The sequence below is a fragment of the Oncorhynchus nerka genome, linkage group LG13 (genome assembly GCF_034236695.1).
Source record: "Oncorhynchus nerka isolate Pitt River linkage group LG13, Oner_Uvic_2.0, whole genome shotgun sequence".
NCBI classification, from domain to species: Eukaryota; Metazoa; Chordata; class Actinopteri; order Salmoniformes; family Salmonidae; genus Oncorhynchus; species Oncorhynchus nerka.
In genome coordinates, this window is record NC_088408.1 from 53,399,843 (window position 1) to 53,426,811 (window position 26,969).

The 26,969-nt window shown below is 43.1% G+C and overlaps 1 protein-coding gene across 4 annotated transcripts in view; it reads right to left on the minus strand.

The window, feature by feature from the left end:
* The window catches only part of LOC115139691 (transducin-like enhancer protein 1), a 45,119-nt gene that overhangs the window by 7,134 nt on the left and 11,016 nt on the right, over nucleotides 1-26,969 (minus strand). For 2 of the 4 annotated variants that reach the window (XM_029677345.2, XM_029677344.2), the window contains exons 5-19: nucleotides 18,710-18,772; nucleotides 18,475-18,579; nucleotides 16,713-16,899; nucleotides 16,443-16,459; nucleotides 12,185-12,301; nucleotides 12,056-12,109; nucleotides 9,491-9,643; nucleotides 9,128-9,266; nucleotides 8,595-8,800; nucleotides 8,310-8,386; nucleotides 7,933-8,182; nucleotides 6,016-6,263; nucleotides 5,627-5,774; nucleotides 1,034-1,184; nucleotides 28-104 (exon numbers count right to left, since the gene is read on the minus strand). In XM_029677345.2, the coding sequence (XP_029533205.1) occupies nucleotides 28-104; nucleotides 1,034-1,184; nucleotides 5,627-5,774; nucleotides 6,016-6,263; nucleotides 7,933-8,182; nucleotides 8,310-8,386; nucleotides 8,595-8,800; nucleotides 9,128-9,266; nucleotides 9,491-9,643; nucleotides 12,056-12,109; nucleotides 12,185-12,301; nucleotides 16,443-16,459; nucleotides 16,713-16,899; nucleotides 18,475-18,579; nucleotides 18,710-18,772 (1,992 nt within the window). The remainder of the gene's footprint in view (nucleotides 1-27; nucleotides 105-1,033; nucleotides 1,185-5,626; nucleotides 5,775-6,015; nucleotides 6,264-7,932; nucleotides 8,183-8,309; nucleotides 8,387-8,594; nucleotides 8,801-9,127; nucleotides 9,267-9,490; nucleotides 9,644-12,055; nucleotides 12,110-12,184; nucleotides 12,302-16,442; nucleotides 16,460-16,712; nucleotides 16,900-18,474; nucleotides 18,580-18,709; nucleotides 18,773-26,969) is intronic. The other 2 variants (XM_029677348.2, XM_029677346.2) reach the window with 2 other exon arrangements.

The window sequence follows — 26,969 nt, forward strand, 5'->3', positions numbered from 1 at the left end:
TGTCCAAGTGGACAGGTGTGTGTGTACCTGGAATATACTCGCTCCGTACGGTGTCCTCCACGCATTCAGCAGGTTATCCTTCCCTGTGCTCACAAACCATTTTCCTGGGCAGGCAGAGAAATAGGAGACAGAGCTTTAGGAATCACATAGACATACAGTAGAGCTAGGACAGATACTACTGTGGATGCAGGGGCCAAATCCCAGAGAACCCAGAGTATAAATAAAATGAATTTAAAAAACAATCAAATCACATCACGTTAGGATTAGAGCTACTGTATATGAAGAGTCAAGGAGAGAGCCAATTGCATTTCCTTGACTCCTCACCTCCTTTCTCCTCTCCGCCTCCTCAAAACCCACTGGATGATAAAGTCAGAAGTCCCTCCCCTCTGACCTTCTCCTTCAATGGATTTTGAGGAGAGGACACGAGGAGTCAACTAAATACAAAATACAATTGAGATTCTCCAATGAAAACAGAATATAAGGCTGTCTACTAGGTCAACAAAACAAGTTGAACTGAATACCTGTATTAAAACAGGGAGTTTAATACATCTCGGTTCAAAGTGGAAAATTAACCAGGGAAAGGCGACTCATTTGGGGGCTAGTTCCATCAGTTAGAAAATGCCAACATAACATGGAGACAAAAGCCGGTAACATCGTTGTTTTTAGATGTATCGACCATACAGAATCTTCAAAGTAGCCATCCTTTGCCTTGATGACAGCTTTGCACACTCTTGGTTACTACATGATTCCTTGTGCTATTTCATAGTTTTAATGTCTTCACTATTATTCTACAATGTAGAAAATAGTACAAATAATGAAACCCTTGAATGGGTAGGTGTCCAAACTTTTGACTGATACTATACATCAAGTTACAGTACACAGCTAACAAAGACATAGTATGCGTCCCAAATGGCCCCCAATGCTCTATTGAGCATGGTCAAAAGTAGTGCACTACATAGGGAATAGGGTGCCATTTGAGACGCATACACAAATCTTGAGCACGTCAGCCAGAGCTCTGGTGACATGGCCTTACCACAGGAAGCAAACTGGAGGGAAAGCACACAGCTCTCGTGGAGGTGGAGCTGGTACTTGTCTGGCTTGGTGACGTGGAGCACCTCCACATTACTACTCTCCATCCCCACCGCCAGCCACTCTCCCGTCGGACAGTACCCCAGAGAAAAGATCTGGAGAGGGGGCAGAGGGACAACATGGTCAGTGTGTGTGTGTTCATGTGCGTGAGAGATGGACAGATACATACAGTAGTACCCCAGAGAGAAGATTTACAGAAAGGGCAGGGGACAACCAGGGCCCGGTTTCCCAAAAGCATCGTTAACGTTGCACTTGAAAACGCTCGTAATTTAAACACCTGCCTCAGACCACTGGTAGAACAGCTAAGTGTGTCATTAGATGCTTTTTTTGCCCTCCCGTGTCACTTTATACAGAGAAGAACATAGAAACATATGATTTATCAGTCTCCTTGTGACCGCCGATAACTTCCGAACAAAGTTCACAACAAATACAAAGTTACCAATGTGTTTGCAATTGATACAAAGAAGCGATATAAATACGCTTCAAATGAAAAATTAGATGACTGCATTAAAACATAAAACTGTAGGCTACAGGCCTATTTCAATCCAATTGAAATACATTTAACGTTCAATCAATTGAGCTCCATTTCACTACTTGTAGTCTACTGTCTAATTTGTCTCAATACATTTAATGATGTGTAGCCTAACATGGTGAATTTGTACATTTTTATTGGGTAAACAGAATAAGGTGCCTCAATATTTGCAGCCGTATGTGGAAATCTCTGAGCTGATGCCTCATCAGAATTGTACAATAATTCTAATCTTAAGGAAAAATGTGAATGGAGAAAGCTGATCCGAGAGCAGCACTTCCTTTCTTTCAATCCTATCAGTATCGACATATACTCCAACTTAGCAACCAATCTCTCTGCGTGGTATTTGGGGGAAATGCATGTTGCATCTTCGGCCATTGTAGGAAAAATGTTCCATCGCTATTGGGAAACCGGTCTCTGATCAGTGTGTGTGTGTTCAGGGGCGTGAGAAAATCGACACACAGACAGACACAGCTGCCACAACAAACAACCCTGCCTTTCTCCCCTTCACAATTCACTCCTTAGGTGTTAAGCTAATATCATCCTGCTAGAGGGCTAAACGTGTTAAAAAATAATAATATTTGCACCGAAAACACCACAACACAACACTGGTTACTTACAAGCCCTTAACCAACAATGCAGTTTCAAAAATAGAGTTAAGAAAATATTTACTAAATTAACTTAAGTAAAAAAAATATTTTAAAAATAAATCACAATAAAATAACAATGGAGGCTATATACAGGGAGTAGCGTCACCGAGTCAATGTGCGGAGGTACAGGATAGTCGAGGAAATGTATACATGTAGGTAGGGGTAAAGTGACTATGCATAGATAATAAACCACGAGTCGCAGCAGTGTAAAAACAAATGGGGGTGTCAATGTAATAAATAGTCCAGGTGGCCATTTGATTAATGGTTCAGGAGTCTTATGGCTTGGGGGTAGAAGCTGTTAAAGAAAAAAATCTTCATCCAGTTCGAGGTGAGTAATCGCTGTTCTGATATCCAGATATCCGGTAGCATCAACAAAATAAGTAAAATAATGCGAGGGAAAAACCCCACAAAATAACACAAAACAGCAGCCATCCCCTCCGGTGCTATTGTGTATTACACTATTGTGCTCCCTATTTTCACATCACAGATACATAGTGTAATACTCTGGATACGCCTATTGGACTAGCAGGCTGTAAAGAATACACTGTTGCGAGGAGAAAACGAGCAGCGACCAAATGGTATGAGATCATTCCTCAACAGTGATTTTAGATGCCGGGCTCCAAATGATGATTTTTCATTGGTAGCAACCGAAAATCAACAGAAAATAAGATTTTATAAATTGAGATTGAGATGAAGCCAATATTGGGCATTTTAACCAATCAGATCAGCTCTGATTGGTCAAAAGACCAATTAGTGGAAAAAATATCAGAATTGGCCTGTCTGTCTAAACGCAGCCTATGAATTCTAGCTATTTTGTGCCCTAGAAACTAATATGTAAACATGGAAATACATATGTTTATTATAAAAGCTAAAATGTATATACAAATACCGGTCATTGAAATTACAAAGTAATTTGTGGAATATTAGGTTTCTACATTGTATAAAAGCACTATTTTCCCATTGAGGTGTATAACATTGAACATTTTACACTGTCGCTTTAAAAGACATGCCGAGATCATAAATGTAGGGGTCATAAATGTATTGCTATGATCATTGATGTCCTGAAGAAGCTATGCCTTTTCCTTTATCTGTGCCTCCAAATGTGTGGATATCCTGGTTAAGTAGGGCCCTATGATTTCCGATGTGGAATCGCGGAATTTGGTAATAAAATGGAATCAACTGTAAAACGTGGAATATTGCAGAATTTTCCATAATTTGGCTGAAATTTAGTTTCAAAAAATCTAAAGTAGGTCTAATTATTGTAGTAACCTACCCCTTATGTCACCTCACAACTTGGCTGTCACTTTGAGAAACATGACGAAGAGGCTGTCAGAGGGCCAAGTCGACCCTAACCCCTAAATTCAGAGCAGAGCAATACCCAAAGGACTATTATGAGTAAGGCGATAAGCTGTTTTGCAAATTCTGTCAACATACTATTGATTGGACCCATAAAAATACATGTGATGGCCACTTAAAGCCCATGTGAAGAACAAGAAAAAGCACCGTGTTATCCAGAGCATGCCTCTTCAAACAACCATTACTAGTGCAAGCGCATCAGCAGATTCAAGACAAGAATTTATTTACAAGAAAAGCTAAGAAAGCTACAGCCATTACTAGGGTAGCATTGCAAACAGGAAGGAGCGTTGCCCGAAAATGAGAGCAGCCTCCGTCAAACGCACCTGCCCAGTGTGTTCGACCAACATATGACTGCCGTTCTGCAAAAAGGACCATGGGAAGAAGTTTGTGGTGGTTGTTGACAAGACAACAGATGCAAGGGATTGCATCATTCTAAACATCATTGGTGAGTTAACTTAGCCTACATTTACATTCTGCAGTGTGAATTGTACGCATGGCAATTGTGATAATCCAAACGATGAGCTATCGTGGTGAAATACAGCGATGCATAATGTCAGCAGCTGTCTGCCTCCATCTAGCTAACTATCGCTGTATCTATATTGTGTTTAACCTTGAAATTTAAATAACACTTAGTTTCACAATATTATTTTAGGTAAAAACATAATTCAAGTTTCTCCTTATCTTTCATTGTAGGTGTTGAAAACCAGTGCTTTCTGGTGGATGTCATTTTCGTGGACAGACAGACTCAAAGTTTTCCCAAGCTATACTAGCCTCCCTCCACAGCAACAATCTGAACCCGAATGATGCCTGGGCAGCGGTCACAGATAATGCCTTCTAATGCCTGAAGGCATTCAAGGAGGTTCTGAAAGGAACTCTGCCATGTCATCAATCTGGTGGGTGAGAAATGACAGCACTACAAATATTTATCTGAAGTTGCATCACTTGTGACATGGATGAGATCCGTCTTCTTCAAGAAGCCTGCCAGAAAGAGAAGATAGGTGAGCTTCCTCATTTTGAAGAGTTTGTGTAGGTCAAGGCTCCTGAAGCAGTGAGCTCCAGATGGAATAGCTGGTTTGAGATAGTGAAGTACCATGCAGAGCATGTTCATCTGTACAGAGAGTTTTTGGTGGCAAAAAGGTCGTCCTCCCAAGCAGTCACAAACATCCTCAGCCAGCTGGAAACAGAGAAGGTTGCTGCATTGTTGCCTAGATTCTAGCATGACTTATTTTCCATTTATAATGAAACACTTAGTAGAACTCTGTATTGAAGCACTTTCCTTGATAAAAAAAATAGTGCAAAAGTGTGTTGCATCATTACAAATTTACTGTTATATCTTTATTAAATTGACTTTTTATTCAGTCGTATTATTAGACAATCTTGATGATAAAATTAACGTAAATCGTGAATAAATTCAGAAAGATAGAAACAGAATTTGGGAGAAAAAAAAAACAGATTTCATAAGGCCCTAATAAAGTTACCAGGTTGTTAGCTAGCCAATGAGGTAATAGGACTGAACAAAATGTCATCAAAATGGTTAATAACATTGACACACGAGTAGTTTTAGAACAGCCCACAACATGATTTATGAATGTAGAAGGTCCGGCGATCCACTATATGTAGATAAAATGTTGTGGCGGTAATATAGGTTAGATCTCTTGACCTGGTAGGGCTAGAAGCAAGCCGTTTTTGCTGTAGTTATGGTGCAACCATGACGCTAACGAATTTGCACTTGCTTTACCCTTCAGGGCACTCAAAAACAACGGTACAGTGAAGCCTTATCATTACAACAATTATTATCTGGGATACTTTTATCATAGTCGCACTGTGCTCCTAAAATAAAACCCCTGGTCACACAGCAAAAATATTTGGTTGTACATTCGCCCAAATTGATCGCACTTTAGAACCCTTCCTGTGTGTTTGCGGGGTGTGTGTGAATCTGTGGTTCAAGTCGTGCAGCTGGAGCGGTTGTGTCTTTCAGGGGTGTGTGTATGTGTGCATGTACCTGTGAGGTGAAGTCGTGCTGCTGCAGCTGGCGTCCCTCTCTTAGGTCCCAGGAGCGTACGGTGTTGTCCAGCCCCCCCGTCCACAGCTTGGTCCCATCGTTGGAGATGTCAATACAGCTGGCTCCGTCTGTGTGGCCCTGGAACTGTCTGTGATAAACACACACACACACACACACAATTAACAGATGTTATCAAAAATACGTGGTCCTGTGTGGCTCAGTTGGTAGAGCACAGGTTCAATTCATATGGAGCCACCCATACGAAAATGTGTGCACACATGACTGACCATTAGGGGGATGAAACAATATCTGACACTGGACCAGTGGTTAGAGGCTACACATTTCTACCTGCTACCGATTGGCAATGTATTCTCCCATGTGGTCCTTACCTGACCAGGGTCTGGTTGTGCAGGTCCCAGACGGCGATGTTCCCATCGCTGCAGCAGGAGAAGCACACCTTGGAGTCAGGGGAGATGGCCAGGGCATAGCAGGCCGGGGCTGAAGAGGTCAGCTCCGCCTTGATGCGTGGAGTGGGCGTGGCTAGGTCCCAGATTGACAGTGTGCTGGCCTCGCCCCCCACGATGAGCGTCCGGCCATCGGGGAGCAGCCGGCACGAGCGGATATAGTTGTCTCGGTTCTGACAAGCACGTGCAAAGTTATTTTTTGTCTCTAATACACAAACTATGCACACAAAGTGGTACACAAAGTGGTACAGAACCAGTCAAAAGTTTGGACACCTACTCATTCAAGGGTTTTTCTTTATTTTTACTATTTTCTACATTGTAGAATAATAGTGAAGACATCCAAACTATGAAATAACACATATGGAATCATGTAGTAACCAAAAAGAAAAAAAGTGTTAAACAAATCCACCCTTTGCCTTGACAGCTTTGCACATTCTTGGCATGCTCTCAACCAACTTCACCTGGAGTGCTTTTCCAACAGTCTTTGAAGGAGTTCCTACATATGCTGAGCACTTGGGGTCTGCTTTTCTTCACTCTGCGGTCCATCTCATCCCAAACCATCTCAATTGGGTTGAGGTCAGGTGATTTTGGAGGCCAGGTCATCTGATCCATCACTCTCCTTCTTGGTCAAATAGCCCTTACACAGCCTGGAGGTGTGTTGGGTCATTGTCCTGATGAAGAACAAAATGATAGTCCCACTAAGAGCAAACCACATGGGATGGCGTATCGCTGCAGAATGCTGAGGTAGCCATGCTGGTTAAGTGTGCTTTGAATTTTAAATAAACCACCAACAGTTTCACCAGCAAAGCACACCAACACCTCCTCCTCCATGCTTCACGGTGGGAACCACACATGCAGAGATCATCCGTTCACCTACTCTGCGTCTCACAAAGACACGGCGGTTCAAACCAAAAATCTCAAATTTGGACTCAACAGACCAAAGGACAGATTTCCACCAGTCTAATGTCCATTGCTTGTTTCTCTTGGCCCAAGCAAGCCTCTTCTTCTTATCGGTGTCCTTTAGTAATGGTTTCTTTGCAGCAATTCGACCATGAAGGCCTGATTCACACAGTCTATTCTGAACAGTTGATGTTGAGATGCGTTTGTTACTTGAACTCTGAAGCATTTTTTGGGGCTCCAATTTCTGAGGCTGGTAACTCTAATGAACTTATCCTCTCCAGCGGAGGTAACTCTGGGTCTTCCTTTCCTGTGGGAGGTCCTCATGAAAGACAGTTACATCATAGCGCTCGATGGTTTTTGCGACTGCACGAAGAAACGTTCAAAATCCGTCATTTTCAGCATTGACTGACCATCTCTTAGAGTAATGGACTGTCGTTTCTCTTTGCTTATTTGAGCTGTTCTTGCCATATGGACTTGGTCTTTTACCAAATAGGGCTCTCTTCTGTATACCACCCCTACCTTGTCACAACACAGCTGATTTGCTCAAATGCATTGAGGAAAGAAATTCCATAAATTAACTTACGAAGGCACACCTGTTAATTGAAATGTATTCCGGGTGACTAATGTACCTCATGAAGCTGGCTGAGAGAATGCCAATATATATTTTGATTTGTTTAACACTTTTTTGGTTACTTCATGATTCCATATGTGTTATTTCATAGTTTTGATGTCTTAACTATTATTCTACAAAGTAGAAAATAGTAAAAATAAAGAAAAAGTAGGTTTGTCCAAACTTGACTGGTACTGTAGGTGTATATTTAAAGCATGTGCCCTGCCCACAAACACACATGCTGTGATGTTGGTTGAAGAACAATGCTACTGAATACATGCTTTAACTGTGCGATTTTGGATAACAGTGTGTATATTAGGTCTAGCACTCACCAGGCAGTCCAGTTGGGACACAGGACTCTTGTTGCCAGGATGACTGATGTCCCAGACCTTGACGCAGCCCTTGCCGCCTGTGTAGACATGGCGCGTGGGGTTGCTGATGGTGACAGCACAGACCACCTCACCATGGTTCAGTGTGTTGATCTGGCGTGCATGGCGCGGGATGCCAGGGCCCACCAGGGCATCTGGAGGGAACGGTACCGGCTGCATCTGTCCATCGGCGCTAACATGGAAGGAGTAGGCTCTGAGAGGAGACGGTTTAGTAAGAGGGGGAAAGGTGGAATTGAGGGGATATTTGTCTTGCTACTACGGAGAACATAGTGCTAAAAGACACTCTCCTACAGTTTATATACGGAACACACGCAACTCACGGTTTGCCTCCAGGGATGCCTGATAAGCTTGGGGGCATTCCAGGGACTCTCATGTGAGGATGAGGGTCAAAGCCGGCCTGAGGGAGAACACACAGAGGGATGATGAGTACACACAGAGTGATGATGAGGAGTACATACTCAAACAGCCACGGGCACACACACACCAGAGAAATGAGGTCAGTAGATACAGCAACGGATCCTACATAAACATACCAACATTTAGCCGTTTAGACACGCAATGATCGCACAATATGGAATAAGAGACACACTAGCACACACACCCACCATAGGGGAGCGTCCGTAGGCAGCCACAGCGGCAGCCGCCGCAGCGCTCATCTGAGGGGACATGTTGTGGAGGCCGGCGTAGCCTGTGCCGGCACTTGCCAGCTCCCCATTCATGGCGGCATGAGGCAGCATGCCAAACGGCCCGGGGTACGGCCCTGACACCGCCAGCGGAGTCCGCAGACCAGCGGCTAGGGAGTAGACAAGAGCTGTTTTCACATGGGTTTAATGTATCTGCAGTGCAGTCAGTGTGCGGCATATTCATAACCATATGACACAAAACGCATCATAAAGGCAAGTTTGAACTCTTTACTGAAAGTGCTCCATCTTCAAAACTTGACTGCTGACATGCAAAACATTTTTGGGATTGTATTAACAGTGGACTACTGAACAAAATATTAAAATATAGTTTGAGTGTAGTATGCCTTTAATTAAACTAAACAAATGCATATTAGTAGGTAGCCTGTACTATAGGCTGTTAGGTATGATTGGAAAAGGTACTGAGGTAAATTAAAATGGGGTGAAGTTTCTCTTACTAGGTGGGTGAGGTAGCTCCATGGAGGGGGGCTTGGATAGGCTGGGGCGGGGAGTGGGTGTGGCACTGGGTCCGGGTGTGGAGTCTCCTCGGTGAGTGGGAGTGCTCGACTTCGGTTGAGGCGTACCCGGCTTGTCACGCTGCCATGGAAACATATAGGCTGTCGTTACCCAGATATCACACCATTAAAGAGAGAGAAATCAAGGGATGGATTGAGAAAGGTGGTAAGAGATAAGATATTCCACCACTCTTTAGAGGGAAATGGGAAGGTCCATTAAAAAGTGTGTGTTTCTGTGACCCAGCATTAAAGACTTCTTCAGACAGCAAAAAGTATTAGTGTATGGAGAGCTTTGGCCACACACACCATTCCCATCTCTTTGGACTTGAGGGAGGAGGAGCTTGCAGAGGAGGCTGTGGAGGCGGGGCTACAGGATGGGTCCTTCTTCAGGAGGCGTGTCTTGTCCAGCCCGTTCTCTCTGGGGGAGGGCAGGGGCGTACCATGAGGGGAGGCAGGATCCTGGAGAGGGGGGGGATCATACACACACACACTGACTCACACTCAGCGCCCTACTTCCCCTGATGTGAAATTATCATATGCGTCCCAAATGGCACTCTATTTCTTATATAGTGCACTACTTTTGACCAGGGCCCATATGGCATCCATAGAGTTGCTTTGAGCCATATAGCGAGGCCTGATTCAGAGGGGTTGGGTTAAATCTGGAAGACACATTTCAGTTGAATGCATTCAGGTATGCAACTGACTAGGTATCCTCCTTTTCCTTTCCCTAAAAGAACGGCATGTATACGTTAGAAAGAGTTACAGGATGGCCAAAGGACAACCACCCGAGTCACGGCCTGCTCACCCCGCTATCATCCAGAAGGTGAGGTCAGTACAGGTGCATCAAAGCTGGGACAGAGAGACTGAAAAACAGCTTCTATCTCAAGGCCATCAGACAGCATAGCCATCAATAACCAGCCTCCACCTGGTTACTCAACTCTGCACTTTAAGAGGCTGCTGCCCTATGTATAGTGGGGCAAAAACGTATTTAGTCAGCCACCAATTGTGCAAGTTCTCCCACTTAAGATGAGGCCTGTAATTTTCAACATAGGTACACTTCAACCATGACAGACTAAATGACTAAAAGAAATCCAGAAAATCACATTGTATGATTTTTAATGAATTTATTTGCAAGTTATGGTGGAAAGTAAGTATTTGGTCAATAACAAAAGTTTCTCAATACTTTGTTATATACCCTTTGTTGGTAATGACAGAGGTCAAATGTTTTCTGTAAGTCTTCACAAGGTTTTAACACACTGTTTCTGGTATTTTGGCCCATTCCTCCATGCAGATCTCCTCTAAACTCCTCTAGAGTTTTGGGGCTGTTGCTGGGCAACACGGACTTTCAACTCCCTCCAAAGATTTTCTATGGGGTTGAGATCTGGAGACTGGCTAGGCCACTCCAGGACCTTGAAATGCTTCTTACGAAGCCACTCCTTCGTTGCCCGGGCAGTGTGTTTGGGATCATTGTCATGCTGAAAGACCCAGCCACGTTTCATCTTCAATGCCCTTGCTGATGGAAGGAGGTTCACTCAAAATCTCACGATACATGGCCCCATTCATTCTTTCCTTTACACGGATCAGTCGTCCTGGTCCATTTGCAGAAAAACAGCCCCAAAACTTGATGCTTCCACCCCCATGCTTCACAGTAGGTATGGTGTTCTTTGGATGCAACTCAGCATTCTTTGTCCTCCAAACACGACAAGTTGAGTTTTTACCAAAAAGTTATATTTTGGTTTCATCTGATCATATGACATTCTCCCAATCTTCTTCTGGATCATCCAAATGCTCTCTAGCAAACTTCGTACGGGCCTAGACATGTACTGGCTTAAGCAGGGAGACACATCTGGCACTGCAGAATTTGAGTCCCTGGCGGCGTAGTGTGTTACTGATGGTAGGCTTTGTTACTTTGGGCCCAGCTCTCTGCAGGTCATTCACTAGGTCCCCAAATTGTGTTTCTGGGATTTTTGCTCACCATTCTTGTGATCATTTTGACCCCACGGGGTGAGATCTTGCGTGGAGCCCCAGATCGAGGGAGATTATCAGTGGTCTTGTATGTCTTCCATTTCCTAATAATTGCTCCCACAGCTGATTTATTCAAACCAAGCTGCTTACCTATTGCAGATTCAGTCTTCCCAGCCTGGTGCAAGTCTACAATTTTGTTTCTGGTGTCCTTTGACAGCTCTTTGGTCTTGGCCATAGTGGAGTTTGGAGTGTAACTGTTTGAGGTTGTGGACAGGTGTCTTTTATACTGATAACTAGTTCAAACAGGTGCCATTAATACAGGTAACGAGTGGAGGACAGAGGAGCCTCTTAAAGAAGAAGTAACAGGTCTGTGAGAGCCAGAAATCTTGCTTGATTGTAGGTGACCAAATACTTATTTTCCACCATAATTTGCAAATACGTTCATTAAAAATCCTACAATGTGATTTTCTGGATTTCTTTCTCATTTTGTCTGTCATAGTTGAAGTGTACCTATGATGAAAATTACAGGCCTCATCTTTTTAAGTGGGAGAACTTGCACAATTGGTGGCTAACTAAATACTTTTTTGCCCCACTGTACATAGACATGGAATCAGTGGTCACTTTAATAATAGAAAACTGGTCACTTTAATAATGTTTACATAACGTTTTACTCATTTCATATGTATATATTGTAATGGAGGGGTATTGACTAAAATACAGTACCCCTCCGACATTGCTCGTCCTAATATTAATATTTCTTAATTCCATTCTTTTACTTTGAGATGTGTGTATTGTTAGATACCACTGCACTGTTCGAGCTAGGAACATAAGCATTTCACTACACCTGCAACAACATCTGCTAAATACATGACAAATAAAATTTGATTTTATTTGACACACACGTACCTCATTGGAGACATCCACCACCAGGTTGTCTTCACTCTTCTCTCCATCACTATCCTGTGGGGACAAAAGGTTTGTCAATGTCATTCACCGTTCACACACACAGTTATCAACCTCACTGCTGCTGCTTACATAATGACTAGAGTCCTTGTCCTCTACTTTCCTCTTCTTGGTGTCGTTGGGGAATTCAGGTCCGTTGCGTCGCTTGTCTGAGTTCCTCAAACTGTCAGCAACCAGCAGGGTATTACTCTGCCAAAGACAGGAAGAGAGGATGAGAAGAATGGGTGAGGTGGAAAGAAATAAGGAAATAGCAGATACAGTTGGGAGAACAAGTCTTTGATACACTGCTGGTTTTCCTACTTACAATGCATGAGATCTTATTTTTTATCATAGGTACACTTCAACTGTGATAGATGGAATCTAAAACAAAAATCCAGAAAATCAGATTGTATGATTTTTAAGTAATTAATTTGCATTTTATTGCATGACATAAGTATTTGATACATCAGAAAAGCAGAACTTAATATTTGGTACAGAAACCTGTGTTTGCAATAGATCATACGTTTCCTGTAGTTCTTGACCAGGTTTGCACACCCTGCAGCAGGGATTTTGGCCCACTCCTCCATACAGACCTTCTCCAGATCCTTCAGGTTTCGGGGCTGTCGCTGGGCAATATGAACTTTCAGCTCCCTCCAAAGATTTTCTATTGGGATTGAACTTCTTCCATTTTCTAATAATTGCGCCAACAGTTGTTGCCTTCTCACCAAGCTGCTTGCCTATTGTCCTGTAGCCCATCCCAGCCTTGTGCAGGTCTACAATTTTATCCCTGATGTCCTTACACAGCTCTCTGGTCTTGGCCATTGTGGAGAGGTTGGAGTTTTTGATCGAGTGTGTGGACAGGTGTCTTTTATACAGGTAACGAGTTCCAACAGGTGCAGTTAATACAGGTAATGAGTGGAGAACAGGGGAGCTCTTAAAGAAAAACTAACAGGTCTGTGAGAGCCAGAATTCTTACTGGTTGGTATATGATCAAATACTTATGTCATGCAATAAAATGCAAATGAATTACTTAAAAATCATACGATGTGATTTTCTGGATTTTTGTTTTAGATTCCGCCTCTCACAGTTGAAGTGTACCTATGATAAAAACAATTACAGCCCTCTACATGCTTTGTAAGTAGGACAACCTACAACATCGGCAGTGTATCAAATAGTTTTTCTCCCCACTGTATGTGCTATAGGCCAAGATGGGGCTGTCTGCCGGTCTTCAGTCAAAGCCCTTGTGTCATGCAGTCCCCACAACTACACCATTTGGATAGTGGTGGGGTTACATATACATATTCATTTCGGGCACATTGGAGCAACACAGCGAGAAGGCCCTGATTAGTACGAGTTGTTCTGCCGCTCTATCAGTCCTCCCTCTCCTAGCTCTGTCTAGCTTTTACAGCGGCAGCTAAAGGGCAGTGTGTACTTGTGTGTGTGATTCACTTCCACCATCCCCTCCCCCAGTTCCCCTGACTCTGTGGATTAGCCCATCATGTTGGAGTCCATTTAGGCCTAAATCCGTCATTGAAAATGTGCCTCCAGGAGCAGCAGAGACCTACACACAGCCCCAACAGACAGGCCGTGGGGGAGGGAAGCCCCCTCTTTCTCCCCATGCCTCCCCTCTCCTTGTCCCCAGCCAAAGGCTCCTACACACCCCCCCCTATGGGGGAACATTATTTAAAGGCTTTAGAAAGCAGATTGCTGACCCACAAAACACAAGCAATTTCCCGCCGTTCTCTCAGGTCATACAATGCTCCCCCCTGTCAGTGGCTGTATTAAACACAATGAGACCCTTTAAGCGTGGGATTAGGAGAGTGGGAGGAGCAATCTGCTCATAATGCAGGGGCAGTGAAGGGAGATCCCCCCCCCCACTGAGAGAAGCCGATCCAGATCAAAGTTACAGCCCAACACCCCAGACCCCGCAAATGTTATTTGTCACATGCGCCAAACACAACAGGTGTAGACTTTACAGTGAAATGCTTTCTTACGAGCTGTTTCCCAACAACGCAGACTTGCATTTTTTAATTTTTTAAATAGGGATATAGTAACACAAAATAACGAGGCAATATAATGTACAAGGAGTACCGGTACTAAGTCAATGTGCAAGGGCACGAGGCAGTTGAGGTAATATGTACATGTAGGTAGGGATAAAAGTGACTAAGCAATTAGGATAGACAAACAGAGCAGCAGCAGCATATTTGAAGTGTGTGAAAGTGTGTCTATGTGAGTGCTTTGAAGAGCTGGTCATGGCGTGCTTAGTCCCCTTCTGTACTCCCTGTTCACCCACGACTGCGCTGCTGCGCATGACTCCAAAACCATCATTATGTTTGAAGACCACATCACTGTGGTAATCTTGATCGACAATGACACAGCCTACAAGGTCAGAGAGCATCTTGACTGGCTGCATCACCACTTCGTATGGCAACTGCATACCAACAAGTGCTTAGCATATCTGGGAAACCCTTCACTGTTGGAAAAGCCTTCCAGGTGAAGATGGTTGAGAGAATGCCAAGAGTTGGCAAAGCGGTCATCAAGGCAAAGGGTGTCTACTTTACAGAATCTCAAATATAATTTTGATTTGTTTAACAGTTTTTTGGTTACTACATGATTCAATGCGTGTTATTTCATAGTTTTGAGGTCTTCACTATTATTCTACAATGTAGAAAATAGTAAAAATAAAGAAAAACCTTTGAAAGAGTAGGTGTGTCCAGACTTTTGACTAGTGTGTGTGTGATATACATACATACATGAAGTCAGAAGTTTACATACACTTAGGTTGGAGTCATTAAAACTCATTTTTAAACCACTGCACAAATTTCTTGTGAACAAACTATAGTTTTGGGAACAAAGTAATTTGCATGACAAGTAATTTTTCCAACAATTGTTTACAGACAGATTAGTTTGTTTGTAAATCAATGTATCACAATTCCAGTGGGTCAGAAGTTTACATGGACTAAGTTGACTGTGCCTGTGACAGCTTGGAAAATTGGGAGAAAATGTCATGGCTTTAGAAGCTTCTGATAAATGATGTCAATTGGAGGTGTACCTGTGGATGCATTTCAAGGCCTACCTTCAAACTCAGTGTCTCTTTACTTGACATCATGGGAAATCTAAAGAAATCAGCCAAGACCTAGAAATAAAATTGGAGACCTCCACAAGTCCGGTTCATCCTTGGGAGCAATTTCCAAACACCTGAAGGTACCACGTTCAACTGTACAAACAATAGTACGCAAGTATAAACACCATGGGACCAAGCAGCCGTCATACCGCACAGGAAGGAGACGCGTTCTGTCTCCTAGAGATGAACGTACTTTGGTGCGAAAAGTGCAAATCCATCCCAGAACACGTGTAGATGCTGGAGGAAACTGGTACAAAAGTATTTATATCCACAGTTAAACGAGTCCTATATAGACATATCCTGAAAGGCCGATCAGCAAGGAAGAAGCCACTGTTCCAAAACCGCCATAAAAAAGCCAGACTACGGTTTGCAACTGCACATGGGGACAAAGATTGTACTTTGTGGAGAAATGTCCTCTGGTCTGATGAAACAAAACTAGAACTGTTTGGCCATAATGACCATCGTTATCATTGGAGGAGGCCTGCAAGCCGAAGAACTCCATCCCAACCGTAAAGCACAGGGGTGGCAGCATCATGTTGTGGGGGTGCTTTGCTGCAAGGGGGAATTGTGCACTTCACAAAATAGATGGCATCATGAGACAGGGAAATTATGTGGATATATTGAAGCAACATCTCAAGACATCAGGAAGTTAAAGCTTGGTCGCAAATGAGTCATCCAAATGGACAATGACCCCAACCATACTTTCAAAGTTGTGGCAAAATGGCTTAAGGACAACAAAGTCAAGGTTTTGGAGTGGCCATCACAAAGCCCTGACCTCAATCCTATAGAACATTTGTGGGCAGAACTGAAAAAGTGTGTGCGAGCAAGGAGGCCTACAAACCTGACTCAGTTACACCAGCTCTGTCAGGAGGAATGGGACAAAATTCACCCAACTTATTGTGGGAAGCTTGTAGAAGGCTATCCAAAACATTTGACCCAAGTTAAACAGTTTAAAGGCAATGCTACCAAATACTAATTGAGTGCATGTAAACTTCTGACCCACTGGGAATGTGATGAAAGAAATAAAAGCTGAAATAAATAATTATCTACTATTATTCTGACATTCTTATAATAAAGTAGTGATCCTAACTGATCTAAGACAGTTAATTTTTACTAGGATTAAGTGTCAGGAATTGTGAAAAACAATATACATATATACACAGGTGTGAACGAGTAGGGGAGGGTATGAGGAGGAGGATGCAGCCAGAGGTAACAGGAAGTACTTACTGTGCCCGGCTCTTGCTCTGTTCCCATAGCAACGATGACACAGCATCAAGGTGATAAGGTCATCAGGGCGCACACGAGGGAGGCACGACAAAACACACAAAAAGAAAGAAATTCTAATCCTGAGCCCTGCACTTGTGGTGTTCAGTATATTTATTATTTTAAAAAAGAATGATGATACAGTCTTGTCAGTTTGGTCTGTCTATGTGGGCGGGCTAGACAGACTCCTCCTTAGGTGCAGGCCCAGTAACAGTGGGTGTGGCTGCTGCTTACCTCTTAGCTGCTCGGCCTCCGCCGGGTGTTTCTTGTCCTCTTTGCCCACCAGGTGGTGCGGTGGCGCCCCCAGGGCACTGGACAGGGCGAGAAGGCTGGCCCCTCCCCCCAAGTGGGCTGGGTTGAGCCCAGCCGGGTGGGGGGTGAGGGGGACATGGGGGCCGTGCGCGTGGGACAGATGCTGATGCTACAGGAGAGAGAAGCAATCAATTACTAATCCATAATCAATATGGCCTACCACTGGAAAGTGTGTCAATCAATACGACAAGGCATTAATACACAAACGGAGCCGAGTGATCAATGTGAAAATATATAGAGGAATTCATGACCCTTCAGTTTTTCCATCAAGAGCAGCTTTCAACGACGTGGCATGCTTACAAATAATGTCAGAGGCAGTAAACCTCCCCTTTAACACACAACACACACACACACACACACACACACACACACACACACACACCTCCCTCTGGGGTCAAACAATAAACAATGGTGACAGCTGGGATCACAGCCCAGAGCCTGAGGGAGGATACAAGAGGAGGGGGTTAGAGAGCTACAGCTGCTGCCTGCAGGCCAGGGAGGGTGGGGGCTCTGCTGGATTGGGGGCGTTTAGCTGTCAGGTCTCGGTGTCTTTCACACCAAATCAGGTGCTCGTCTGAGCGTGAAATGCTTTTGTGTTCCAAAACATAAATTATTGCGTCTTCAGACAGTAGCCACGGGAATCAAACCCCTGAGGTTTGCCACGGGGGGAGGGAGATTTCAGCAGTAGAGTGGGGGAGGGGCGGTGGTGAAGGTCAACCCTCTTTATCTCACCTAATTGACTAAGCAACCCCCCTTCAGAGAACCACAGGAGAGACGCCACAGCACTCTGTCCCCATCTCCATGCCTACTCATTCACAGCGCTAATCCCTGGGCTTGCCCTCCAAAACACACACGCACCATCCAAGCCCTTGTTCGCTGTGCCAAAACAGCACAGCAAAGGACGCTCTCTGCCACACACGGTGAGAGTTAATGGAGGGGAGGTATTGGTGGAGGCAAGGGGAGCCCTGTGTGTTAGGGGGTGTTAAGGTGCTTCCCAGCCACATGCTTCCCAGCCAAAACAGTTTGGAAGAGTTTGTGCATATATTATCTACACCCCTTCATTGGGGATTGGTTAACAGTAGGGATTATTCAATGAGAGACTAATAATTTCCATGCATTTTCTTTATTGAGAAACACTGCACAAAACATCTTATATAGTTAGATGTAAAATTGAGTCATCTTAGATTAATGCTACAACGTCTCCAAATAGAGACAGTACACTCTTGCCATTTTTTCTTGTTTTTCAAGCAAAGGTCTTAAGTGAGTATGTGCCAGCCGAACTGAAGAATGCTGACGCCTTTAGGGTAAGCCGCGGGGGGGTGAGAGGGTGGCCACGCTTCATTACACTCATTTAACACACATAAACAGGGTGACTGATAGCTTGGTGAGAGGACCAGACGCTCAAACCCTCTTTACACACACTAGAATCCTGCAATTAAGACAAATGGCAACTGCCACCCCCTGCCACAGCCATTGAGCAAAGCCCCCACCCCCTCCAAAACTTCCCAGAACCGTTGAGAAAATCCAAAACAGCAGCCTACACACAGCAGATCTTATGGTTGCCAAACACAGTAGTATCATATCCTTGGGTAAATGACTCCATAATATTTCAGTAATAAAATGTCACATACACACACCATCACAGATCACACAAACACAGGAAGTTGTAGTAGAGTGCATTTACTGTGGGTGGTAGACCGGGAAGGACACGTACCCCGATGACAGAATTGAGTTCGCCCATGGTGACCTGCTTGGCCCTCTCCACTGCCTGGATCACCTGCTGTTGGTGCTGCATGAGCACAAACATACACAATACAGGGGAGCGAAAGAAGATTGCAAGAGGCTTACCTGTTTGTGCCTTTCAATGTTCAGCACGTAAGACCTTTCATAGTACTGTGAACACACAGACACACACTTACCTCCTGTGAGAGGAAGGGGATGACTTGTGCACAGATGGTATTGAGCCTCTTGGCAATCTCAGTCTGTTGGATAGAGTAGAGAATGGATGGATAAGTATGGGCAATGTCAACAACACCTGGAATAGCCGCACAACTACATTCAGCCCTGCACTGAGATCCAAAGGGATTCCAGATTGTATTCACAGCTAGTATGTTCAGGTCAACTCCACCTGGGGTGTATGCATTAGTGCACACCATAGCAAAACTTTTTGCAACAAGAAGGTTGTACAATGAAAATTAGAGGACAAGTTCAGGCATGTCCCTCCCCGTTTCGGCCTGATTGCTTCCAAGTACACCATAGGTCAACTCCACCTGATATCCCCATGTATGTGTGATACTGGAGAGTTACTGAAGGAGAAGGCAGACATCTAACTGCTCATTGGAGCAACTGCTGCTATCGGTCACGACATGGGCTCAATGCACACAACACATATTAGTCAATATGGGTATGAATGACTCCATACACACAATTAACTTGGGGGGGGGGCACATGCAGTTGTGCGCATACACTCGTTCGAGTGCACCACAGACATACGCAGGCAGTCACACACATACGTGTGCAAACCAGAGCATGTGAGTGGAGTTTAGCTGTTGGAATTCCGAGCAGTGAGGAAAAGCTGCTACTCCAAATTCGCTCCGTCGATTTAAAAATTAAAAATCACAATTTAACCAACAATCTGTTTTTGTGACTACTTGGACCTACCATCTGGCTTTGAAGTATTGAAACAAAACCATATGATTTGAATGAAAAGTACTTTAATAAACACGAAAATGTGACAGTAAGAAGCGCTCATCATTTCAAATAGGCTACATGAAATTTAGCCTGAAATATTCCATGGGGCCTTGGAATTTGAGGAATTTTGCTTAAAATTCATCAAGAAAAGTTAGCTTATAACAGTGAACCATTTTTGTGGGATACACAAGGCAATTCTAGGTCTTGACATATTTTGGTTAAACTATCCCCAATTCAATAGAATTGCAACTCTCTGCATCTTCCACCACATGTGCAGTGCACTCCTCCATCACATGTACAGCTGATTTTCAAGATCTTGCACACTAATGAGATTTTTGGTAATTGGTATTTTATTAGGATCCCAATTAGCTGTTGCAAAAGCAGCAGCTACTCTTCCTGGGGTCCACACAAAACATAATACAGAACATCATTAGACAAGAACAGCTCAAGGACAGAACTACATACATTTTTAAAAAGGCACAAGTAGCCTACATATCAATGCACACACACACTAGATCAAATAGGCGTTGTGCCACGAGGTGTTGCTTTATCTGTTTTTTTTATATCAGGTTTGCTGTTTATTTGAGCAATATTTGATAGCAAGTTCCATGCAATAAGGGCTCTATATAATACTGTACGTTTCTGGAATTTGTTCTGGATTTGGGGACTATGAAAAGACCCCTGGTGGCATGTCTGGTAGGATAAGCGTGTGTGTAAGTTGACTATGCAAACAATTTGGGATTTAACAAATACATTCTTTTTTGTTAATTAGTAAATTCACCTGTTTCCATACACGTTTCATTTTAAAACATGTATCTTACAAAGGAGTTGTTTAATCTAACTGCTTAACTATTTATCTGTACATGGAATTGTATTTTTTTTCTCTACTCGTTTTCTCATCTTTACAGGAAAATGCCACGGGCACTATCTGATTGTGTGGCGACATTTCACTGCAGCTAATGTAGAAGGAAAAGCTGTGTACATTTGCAAAACCTGTGCAAAATCATATGCAAAGAATGCAACAAAGAAGCAGAATCATCTAGCCAAGTGTAGAAAGTTCCATCAGCGCTCACAGCAAACAACCTCTGACAAAAGTCCCTCTACTTCTATTCAAGGTGAAAATTATGAAATCAGACACCTTATCGATAGCAACAGTTCATGGTTCTCCTGGATTCAGAAGTTTTTTTGACTTAATGGAGGAACGTAGTCAGAGAAATGGTGATGAATGTCTTGTTTGAGCTGTGTATGCAACTGGTTCACCTCTGATGCCCACAGGCAATGTGTATCGGAAGGAGGTCGACCGATTAAATCGTAATGGCCGATTAATTAGGGCCGATTTCAAGTTTTCATAACAATCGGAAATCTGTATATTTGGGCTCCGATTTTCCATTTTTTATTTTATTTAAATGTTTTTATTTTATATCTTTATTTAACTAGGCAAATCAGTTAAGAACACATTCTTATTTTCAATGACGGCCTAGGAACGGTGGGTTAACTGCCTTGTTCAGGGGCAGAACAGATTTTCACCTTGTCAGCTCGGGGATCCAATCTTGCAACCTTACAGTTAACCAGTCCAACGCAATAACGACCTGCCTCTCTCATTGCACTCCACACGGAGCCTGTTACGCAAATGCAGTAAGCCAAGGTATGTTGCTAGCTAGCTTTAAACTTATCTTATAAAAAACAATCAATCATAATCACTAGTTAACTACACATGGTTGATGATATTACTAAATATCATCTAGCGTGTCCTGCGTTGCATATAATCTGACTGAGCATACAAGCATACATGTATCTAAATATCTGACTGGTAGCCAGAAGCAGGCGGGTAAACATTCAGTCAAACAGCACTTTCGTGCACATTGCCAGCAGCTTCGTTGTGTGTCAAGCATTGCGCTGTTTATGAATTCAAGCCTATCAACTCCCGAGATGAGGCTCGTGTAACCGAAGTGAACTCGCTAGCTAGTTAGCGTGCGCCAATTGTCGCTGTGTTGCTGGTTCGAGCCCAGGTAGGGGCGAGGAGAGGGACGGAAGCTATACTGTTACACTGGCAATACTATAGTGCCTATAAGAACATCCAATAGTCAAAGGTATATGAAATACAAATGGTATAGAGATAAATAGTCCTATAAATACTCTATTAACTACAACCTAAAACCTCTTACCTTGGAATATTTAAGTCTCATGTTAAAAGGAACCACCAACGTTCATATGTTCTCATTTTCTGAGCAATGAACTCAAACGTTAGCTTTTTTTTACATGGCACATATTGCACTTTTACTTCTCCAACACTTTGTTTTTGCATTATTTAAACCAAATTGAACATGTTTCATTATTTATTTGAGACTAAATAGATTTTTATTGATGTATTATATTAGTTCAAATAAGTCGTCATTCAGTATTGTTGCAATTGTCATTATTACAATTTTATTTTCTATTTTTTAAATGTATTATTATTTTTTTTTATTATTTTTTTTTTTAAATCAGCCGATTAATCGGTGTAGGCTTTTTTGGTCCTCCAATCGGTATCGGCGTTGAAAATTCATAATCGGTCAACCTTTACTCCACATCCTGCTTATTGACCTCCGGGATCATCTGAGACCAGCCACCCAGACAGCTTATATGAACTGTAATTTGAAATTGAAATTGTTGCAATTATAATTTCAGTTTATTTAGGCTATATTATGATTAGCCTATTTCAATTATTTCAAGGCTGTAGCCTACAAATACAGTGGGGCAAAAAGGTATTTAGTCAGCCACCAATTGTGCAAGTTCTCCCACTTAAAAAGATGAGGCCTGTAATTTTCATCATAGGTACACTTCAACTATGACAGACAAAATGAGAGAAAAAATCCAGGAAATCACATTGTAGGATTTTTAATGAATTTATTTGCAAATTATGGTGGAAAATAAGTATTTGGTCACCTACAAACAAGCAAGATTTCTGGCTCTCACAGACCTGTAACTTCACTAATCAATAATAGCCTATTGAATAGATAATAGAACAAAAATTAAATCAACTTAAGAGATCAGATTTTTTATTTATACACACTAGCTACCCACCTCATTCCTTTCTGTTAGAAAGTGCACGTAAGTACATGTATTTTCAGATTCACAATGACTCTTTTGTTGTGAACACTACATCACTGCACTCCCGCTCTTCCTCTTGATGCTCCTCCTCTTTGTAAGTCACCATGATTTTGCACCCAAGTGTTTTATCAGTTTCCTTATGAAAATATTTTGTGAATTCCATGACAGCAGCTAAAGCTAGGGGCTATTGCAGCACACAAGTAACCTACAAATGCATGCTGGGACGGGTATGCCCTGAGCTCTACTGGAGCAGGCGAGAAGGACGATGCTCCAGCACTCCATTTAAAATGGACACGCTCTGCTCCTAGCACCACTCCAGCTTTGCTCACATACTCTGGTGCAGACACAGACACACAAAGCAGTGAATCAAAGACAGGCCCCAGCCTTGCAATCATGTCAGCCTTAGATTAGGTTTCACCGTGTCTCACTCTTCTATTCTTCCTCTCCCATCGGCGCTTAAAATATTCTCATCACTACTAATTTAATTTGGTCCCACTCTCATAACCATGGCCGGGCATCCGGCCCCCGGAGGTGACTGCGATTGGCTGGATACCCTATATCCCCACGGAGGCGGCAAATCAGATGATCAAACTGAAATTACATATCGGCCAAACAAATTGATACGAGGCGGGCCAGGGTACAGGGGGAACTAGAGGAGCCTCCGAATGCAGTAATGGAATATTACTCAGACACATGCACACACTCGCACAGACAGTCACACACACAGACACTCACGACGCAGACCATTTTCCTTTGAAAAGCTGGTGAGAAAAATGGAGTGCATCATGTATCAAGTATGTATCAAGTTTCTCATTGCAGAAGTGACGACCTAGGATCAGGTCCCCCCTGTCCATGTAATTGTATTAATTGTGATCTAAAAGGCTAAACTGAGCCTAAAATCAGCATTCCTTCTCTGGGACGCTTGATACATACAGCCTCAAATCTCCATAAAATAAAAACACGGCTGCACCAGAAGAGGACTTGCCATCCCTGAGCCTGGTTCCTATCGGTTTCTTCCTAGATTCCTGCCGTCTAGGGAGTTTTTTCTGGACACTGTGCTTCTGCATTGCTTGCTCTTTGGGGTTTTATGCTAGGTATCTGTAAAGCACTGTGACAACAGTTGATGTAAAAAGGGCTTTATAAAATACATTTGATGAATTGAGTTCCTCCAGCCAGTATTCTAGCAGCCCAGCTATAGGCCATGTCCTCATGTGACATGCCCTCAGAAGCCCCGGCCTGACAGGCTTATCATTAGCACACACACACCTGCTGCAGGCAAGCTCCTAGAAACACACCAGATAACCTATAATACCTGGCTAGGCAATAAAAAACCTGCCTCTCCCACTGTGCTTTCCCAGAATGTCTGAGGGGTATTCTTAGCCAGCAGATAGGTACTGCAGGCCAGGAATAGGCTGTGTCCAGTACACTCCCGCTAAGCTAAACCCGCGGGAGGGAGCTAGTTACAGGGAAATTAAGCTTCCTGAAGCATTGATCATTTCCAGTCAATTGTGTCAAAAATAGGTTCATTACTTGAGGCTTTGATCAACACAGTGTACAGTAGTTGTACCTGCTGGTCAAAATAATTTAGAGCAGCCAAATTATTATAGATGACGTCGCACCAGGGTAGCCTTTTTGCCTTCTACCAAACCAATCAGGTGGCTGTTCGACAAAACAACACTTCAATTGTCAGTGATTACATGCTTCTGATAAAGTGACAAGTATCTGCCCACTGCTTCGAAAGTAAACTGCTTAGCGATTTCAATGCATGAATCAGATCACTGGCATCAAACGTAACATCACTAGAGGGAGCTAACGGGATTAATTAAGGGATGGTTAAGGAAATAATCATGTGACCCAGAGCTATGGGCCAAAGTGGGCCAAAGTGGGTAAGTGTGATTTACCTGCCTGTGTCTTAGGTCATAGGTCAGAGGGTGTGACCTGAGCAACAGGGCCTGCCAGGTGGCAGAGAAAGTGAGCCCTACAGGGACTAGGAGGACATATGTTGAATTTCAGAACCACCCCACTCTCTTAAAGATCAACTGCCCTTTATAACCAACTTCTCTGGTTTGAAATGGCCTGTGGCATCGATACAGGTCAGAAACATGAATTCCAGTGTCAAAATTGACTAAAGTGTAAATAGGATAATATGAGTCATAAACAGAGTTTGGTAAGTGACTGTGTCATGACTTAAAGGGGTTGGTTTGGCTTACTTGAGTGCATTCAGGAAGTATTCAGACCCCTTGACTTTTTCCACATTTCGTTACAGCTTTAATTCTAAAATCGATTAAATAAATAAAAATTTTCCTCATCAATCTACACACAATACCCCATCATTTCAAAGTGAACACAGGCTTAGAAATTTGTGCACATTTATTTAAAAAATTAATTAAAAAATACCTTATTTACATAAGTATTCAGACTCTTTGCTATGAGACTCGAAATTCAGCTCCGGTGCATCCTGTTGTTTCCATTGACCATCCTTGAGATGTTTCTACAACTTGATTGGAGTCCACCTATGGTAAATTCAATTGATTGGACATGATTTAGAAAAAAGGCACACACCTGTCTATACAAGAACCCGATGGTGACTGTCAGAGCTCCTCTGTGGAGATGGGAGAACCTAAAAGGACAACCATCTCTGCAGCACTCCCCCAAATCAGGCCTTTATGGTTGAGAGACCAGAAAGAAGCCACTCAGTAAAAGGCACATGACAGCATGCTTGGAGTTTGCTAAAAGGCACCTAAAGGAGATTCTCTGGTCTGATGAAACCAAGATTAAACTCTTTGGCCTGAATGCCAAGCGTCACGGTGAAACATGGGGGCAGCATGGGGAAGTTTTTCAGCGGCAGAGACCAGGAGACTAGTTCAGATCAAGGGAAAGATGAACTGAGCAAAAGTAGAGAGAGATACATGATGAAAACCTGCTCCAGAGCACTCAGGACCTCAGACTGGGGCGAAGGTTCACCTTCCAACAGGACAACGACCCTAAGCACACAGCCAAGACAACGCAGGAGTGGATTCGGAACAAGTGTCTGAATGTCCTCGAGTAGTCCATCCAACCTGACAGAGCTTGAGAGGATCTGCAGAGAAGAATGGGAGAAACTCCCTAAATACAGGTGTGCCAAGCTTGGAGGGTCATACCAAAGAAGACTCGAGGCTATGATCGCTGCCAAAGGTGCTTCAACAAAGTACTGAGTAAAAGGTCTGAATACTTATGGAAAACATACACACATTTGAGAAAAAAAAGAGAAAAAAAAGAAAAGAAAAAATACTGTTTTTGCTTTGTCATTATGGGGTAGTGTGAGATTGAGGGGGAAAAACAATTTAATCAATTTTAGAATAAGGCTGTAACGTAACAAAATATCAAAAGTGAAGGGGTCTGAATAATTTCTGAATGCACTGTACGTCAACAATTCATTCCCCCTTTTGCCTATTGTGACCCAGTGTTTTCTGTGAAAAGACTGGGCGAGCTGCCTTTACATGGCCTAGTGCCCTGTGCGGGTGGAGGACCAATGGAATGGTTGAAAATGAGCAAGTCCTGCTCACCAAGGGCACCCGGTCACGCAAAACGAACCTGTCGACTGGAACCTCTTCACCAGACAAAACGTGTGGTTAGTACTTGCCCTTTCTCAGGAAATAGCTACTCTATAGAAAATGGGATTCCATAAAGTTGATCAACAATCATGGGCATATGTCCAGGATATGGATTACATCCGACTAGTTTCTACTTGGGCTGTCAACTGTCAAACATGAGACTGGTGTGTTGGTAAGTAGCTAAGTTTTGTTGATTATTCATTAACAGCTACAGGCAATTATTTGATAGCTTAGTATCATAGCCTATGATACCGTGATGAAACTAGCCAAATAAACTCCCCTTTTCAGGACCCTGTCTTTCAAAGATAACTCGTAAAAATCCAAATTACTTCACAGATCTTCATTGTAAAGGGTTAGGCACTGTTTCCCATGCTTGTTCAATGAAACAAACAATTAATGAACATGCACATATGGAATAGTCGTTAAGACACTAATAGCTTACAGACAGTAGGCAATTAAGGTTACAGTTATGAAAACTTAGGACACTAAAGAGGCCTTTCTACTGACGCTGAAAAACACCAAAATAAAGATGCCCAGGGTCCCTGCTCATCTGCGTGAATGTGCCTTAGGCATACAGCAAGGAGGCTTGAAGACTGCAGATGTGGCCAGGGCAATAAATTGCAACTAAGACAGCGTTACAGGGAGACAGGACGGACAGCTGATCATCCTCGCAGTGACAGACCACATGTAACAACACCTGCACAGGATCGGTACATCACACCTGCAAGACAGGTACAGGATGGCAACAACAACTGCCCGAGTTACACCAGGAACACACAATCCCTCCATCAATGCTCAGCCTGTC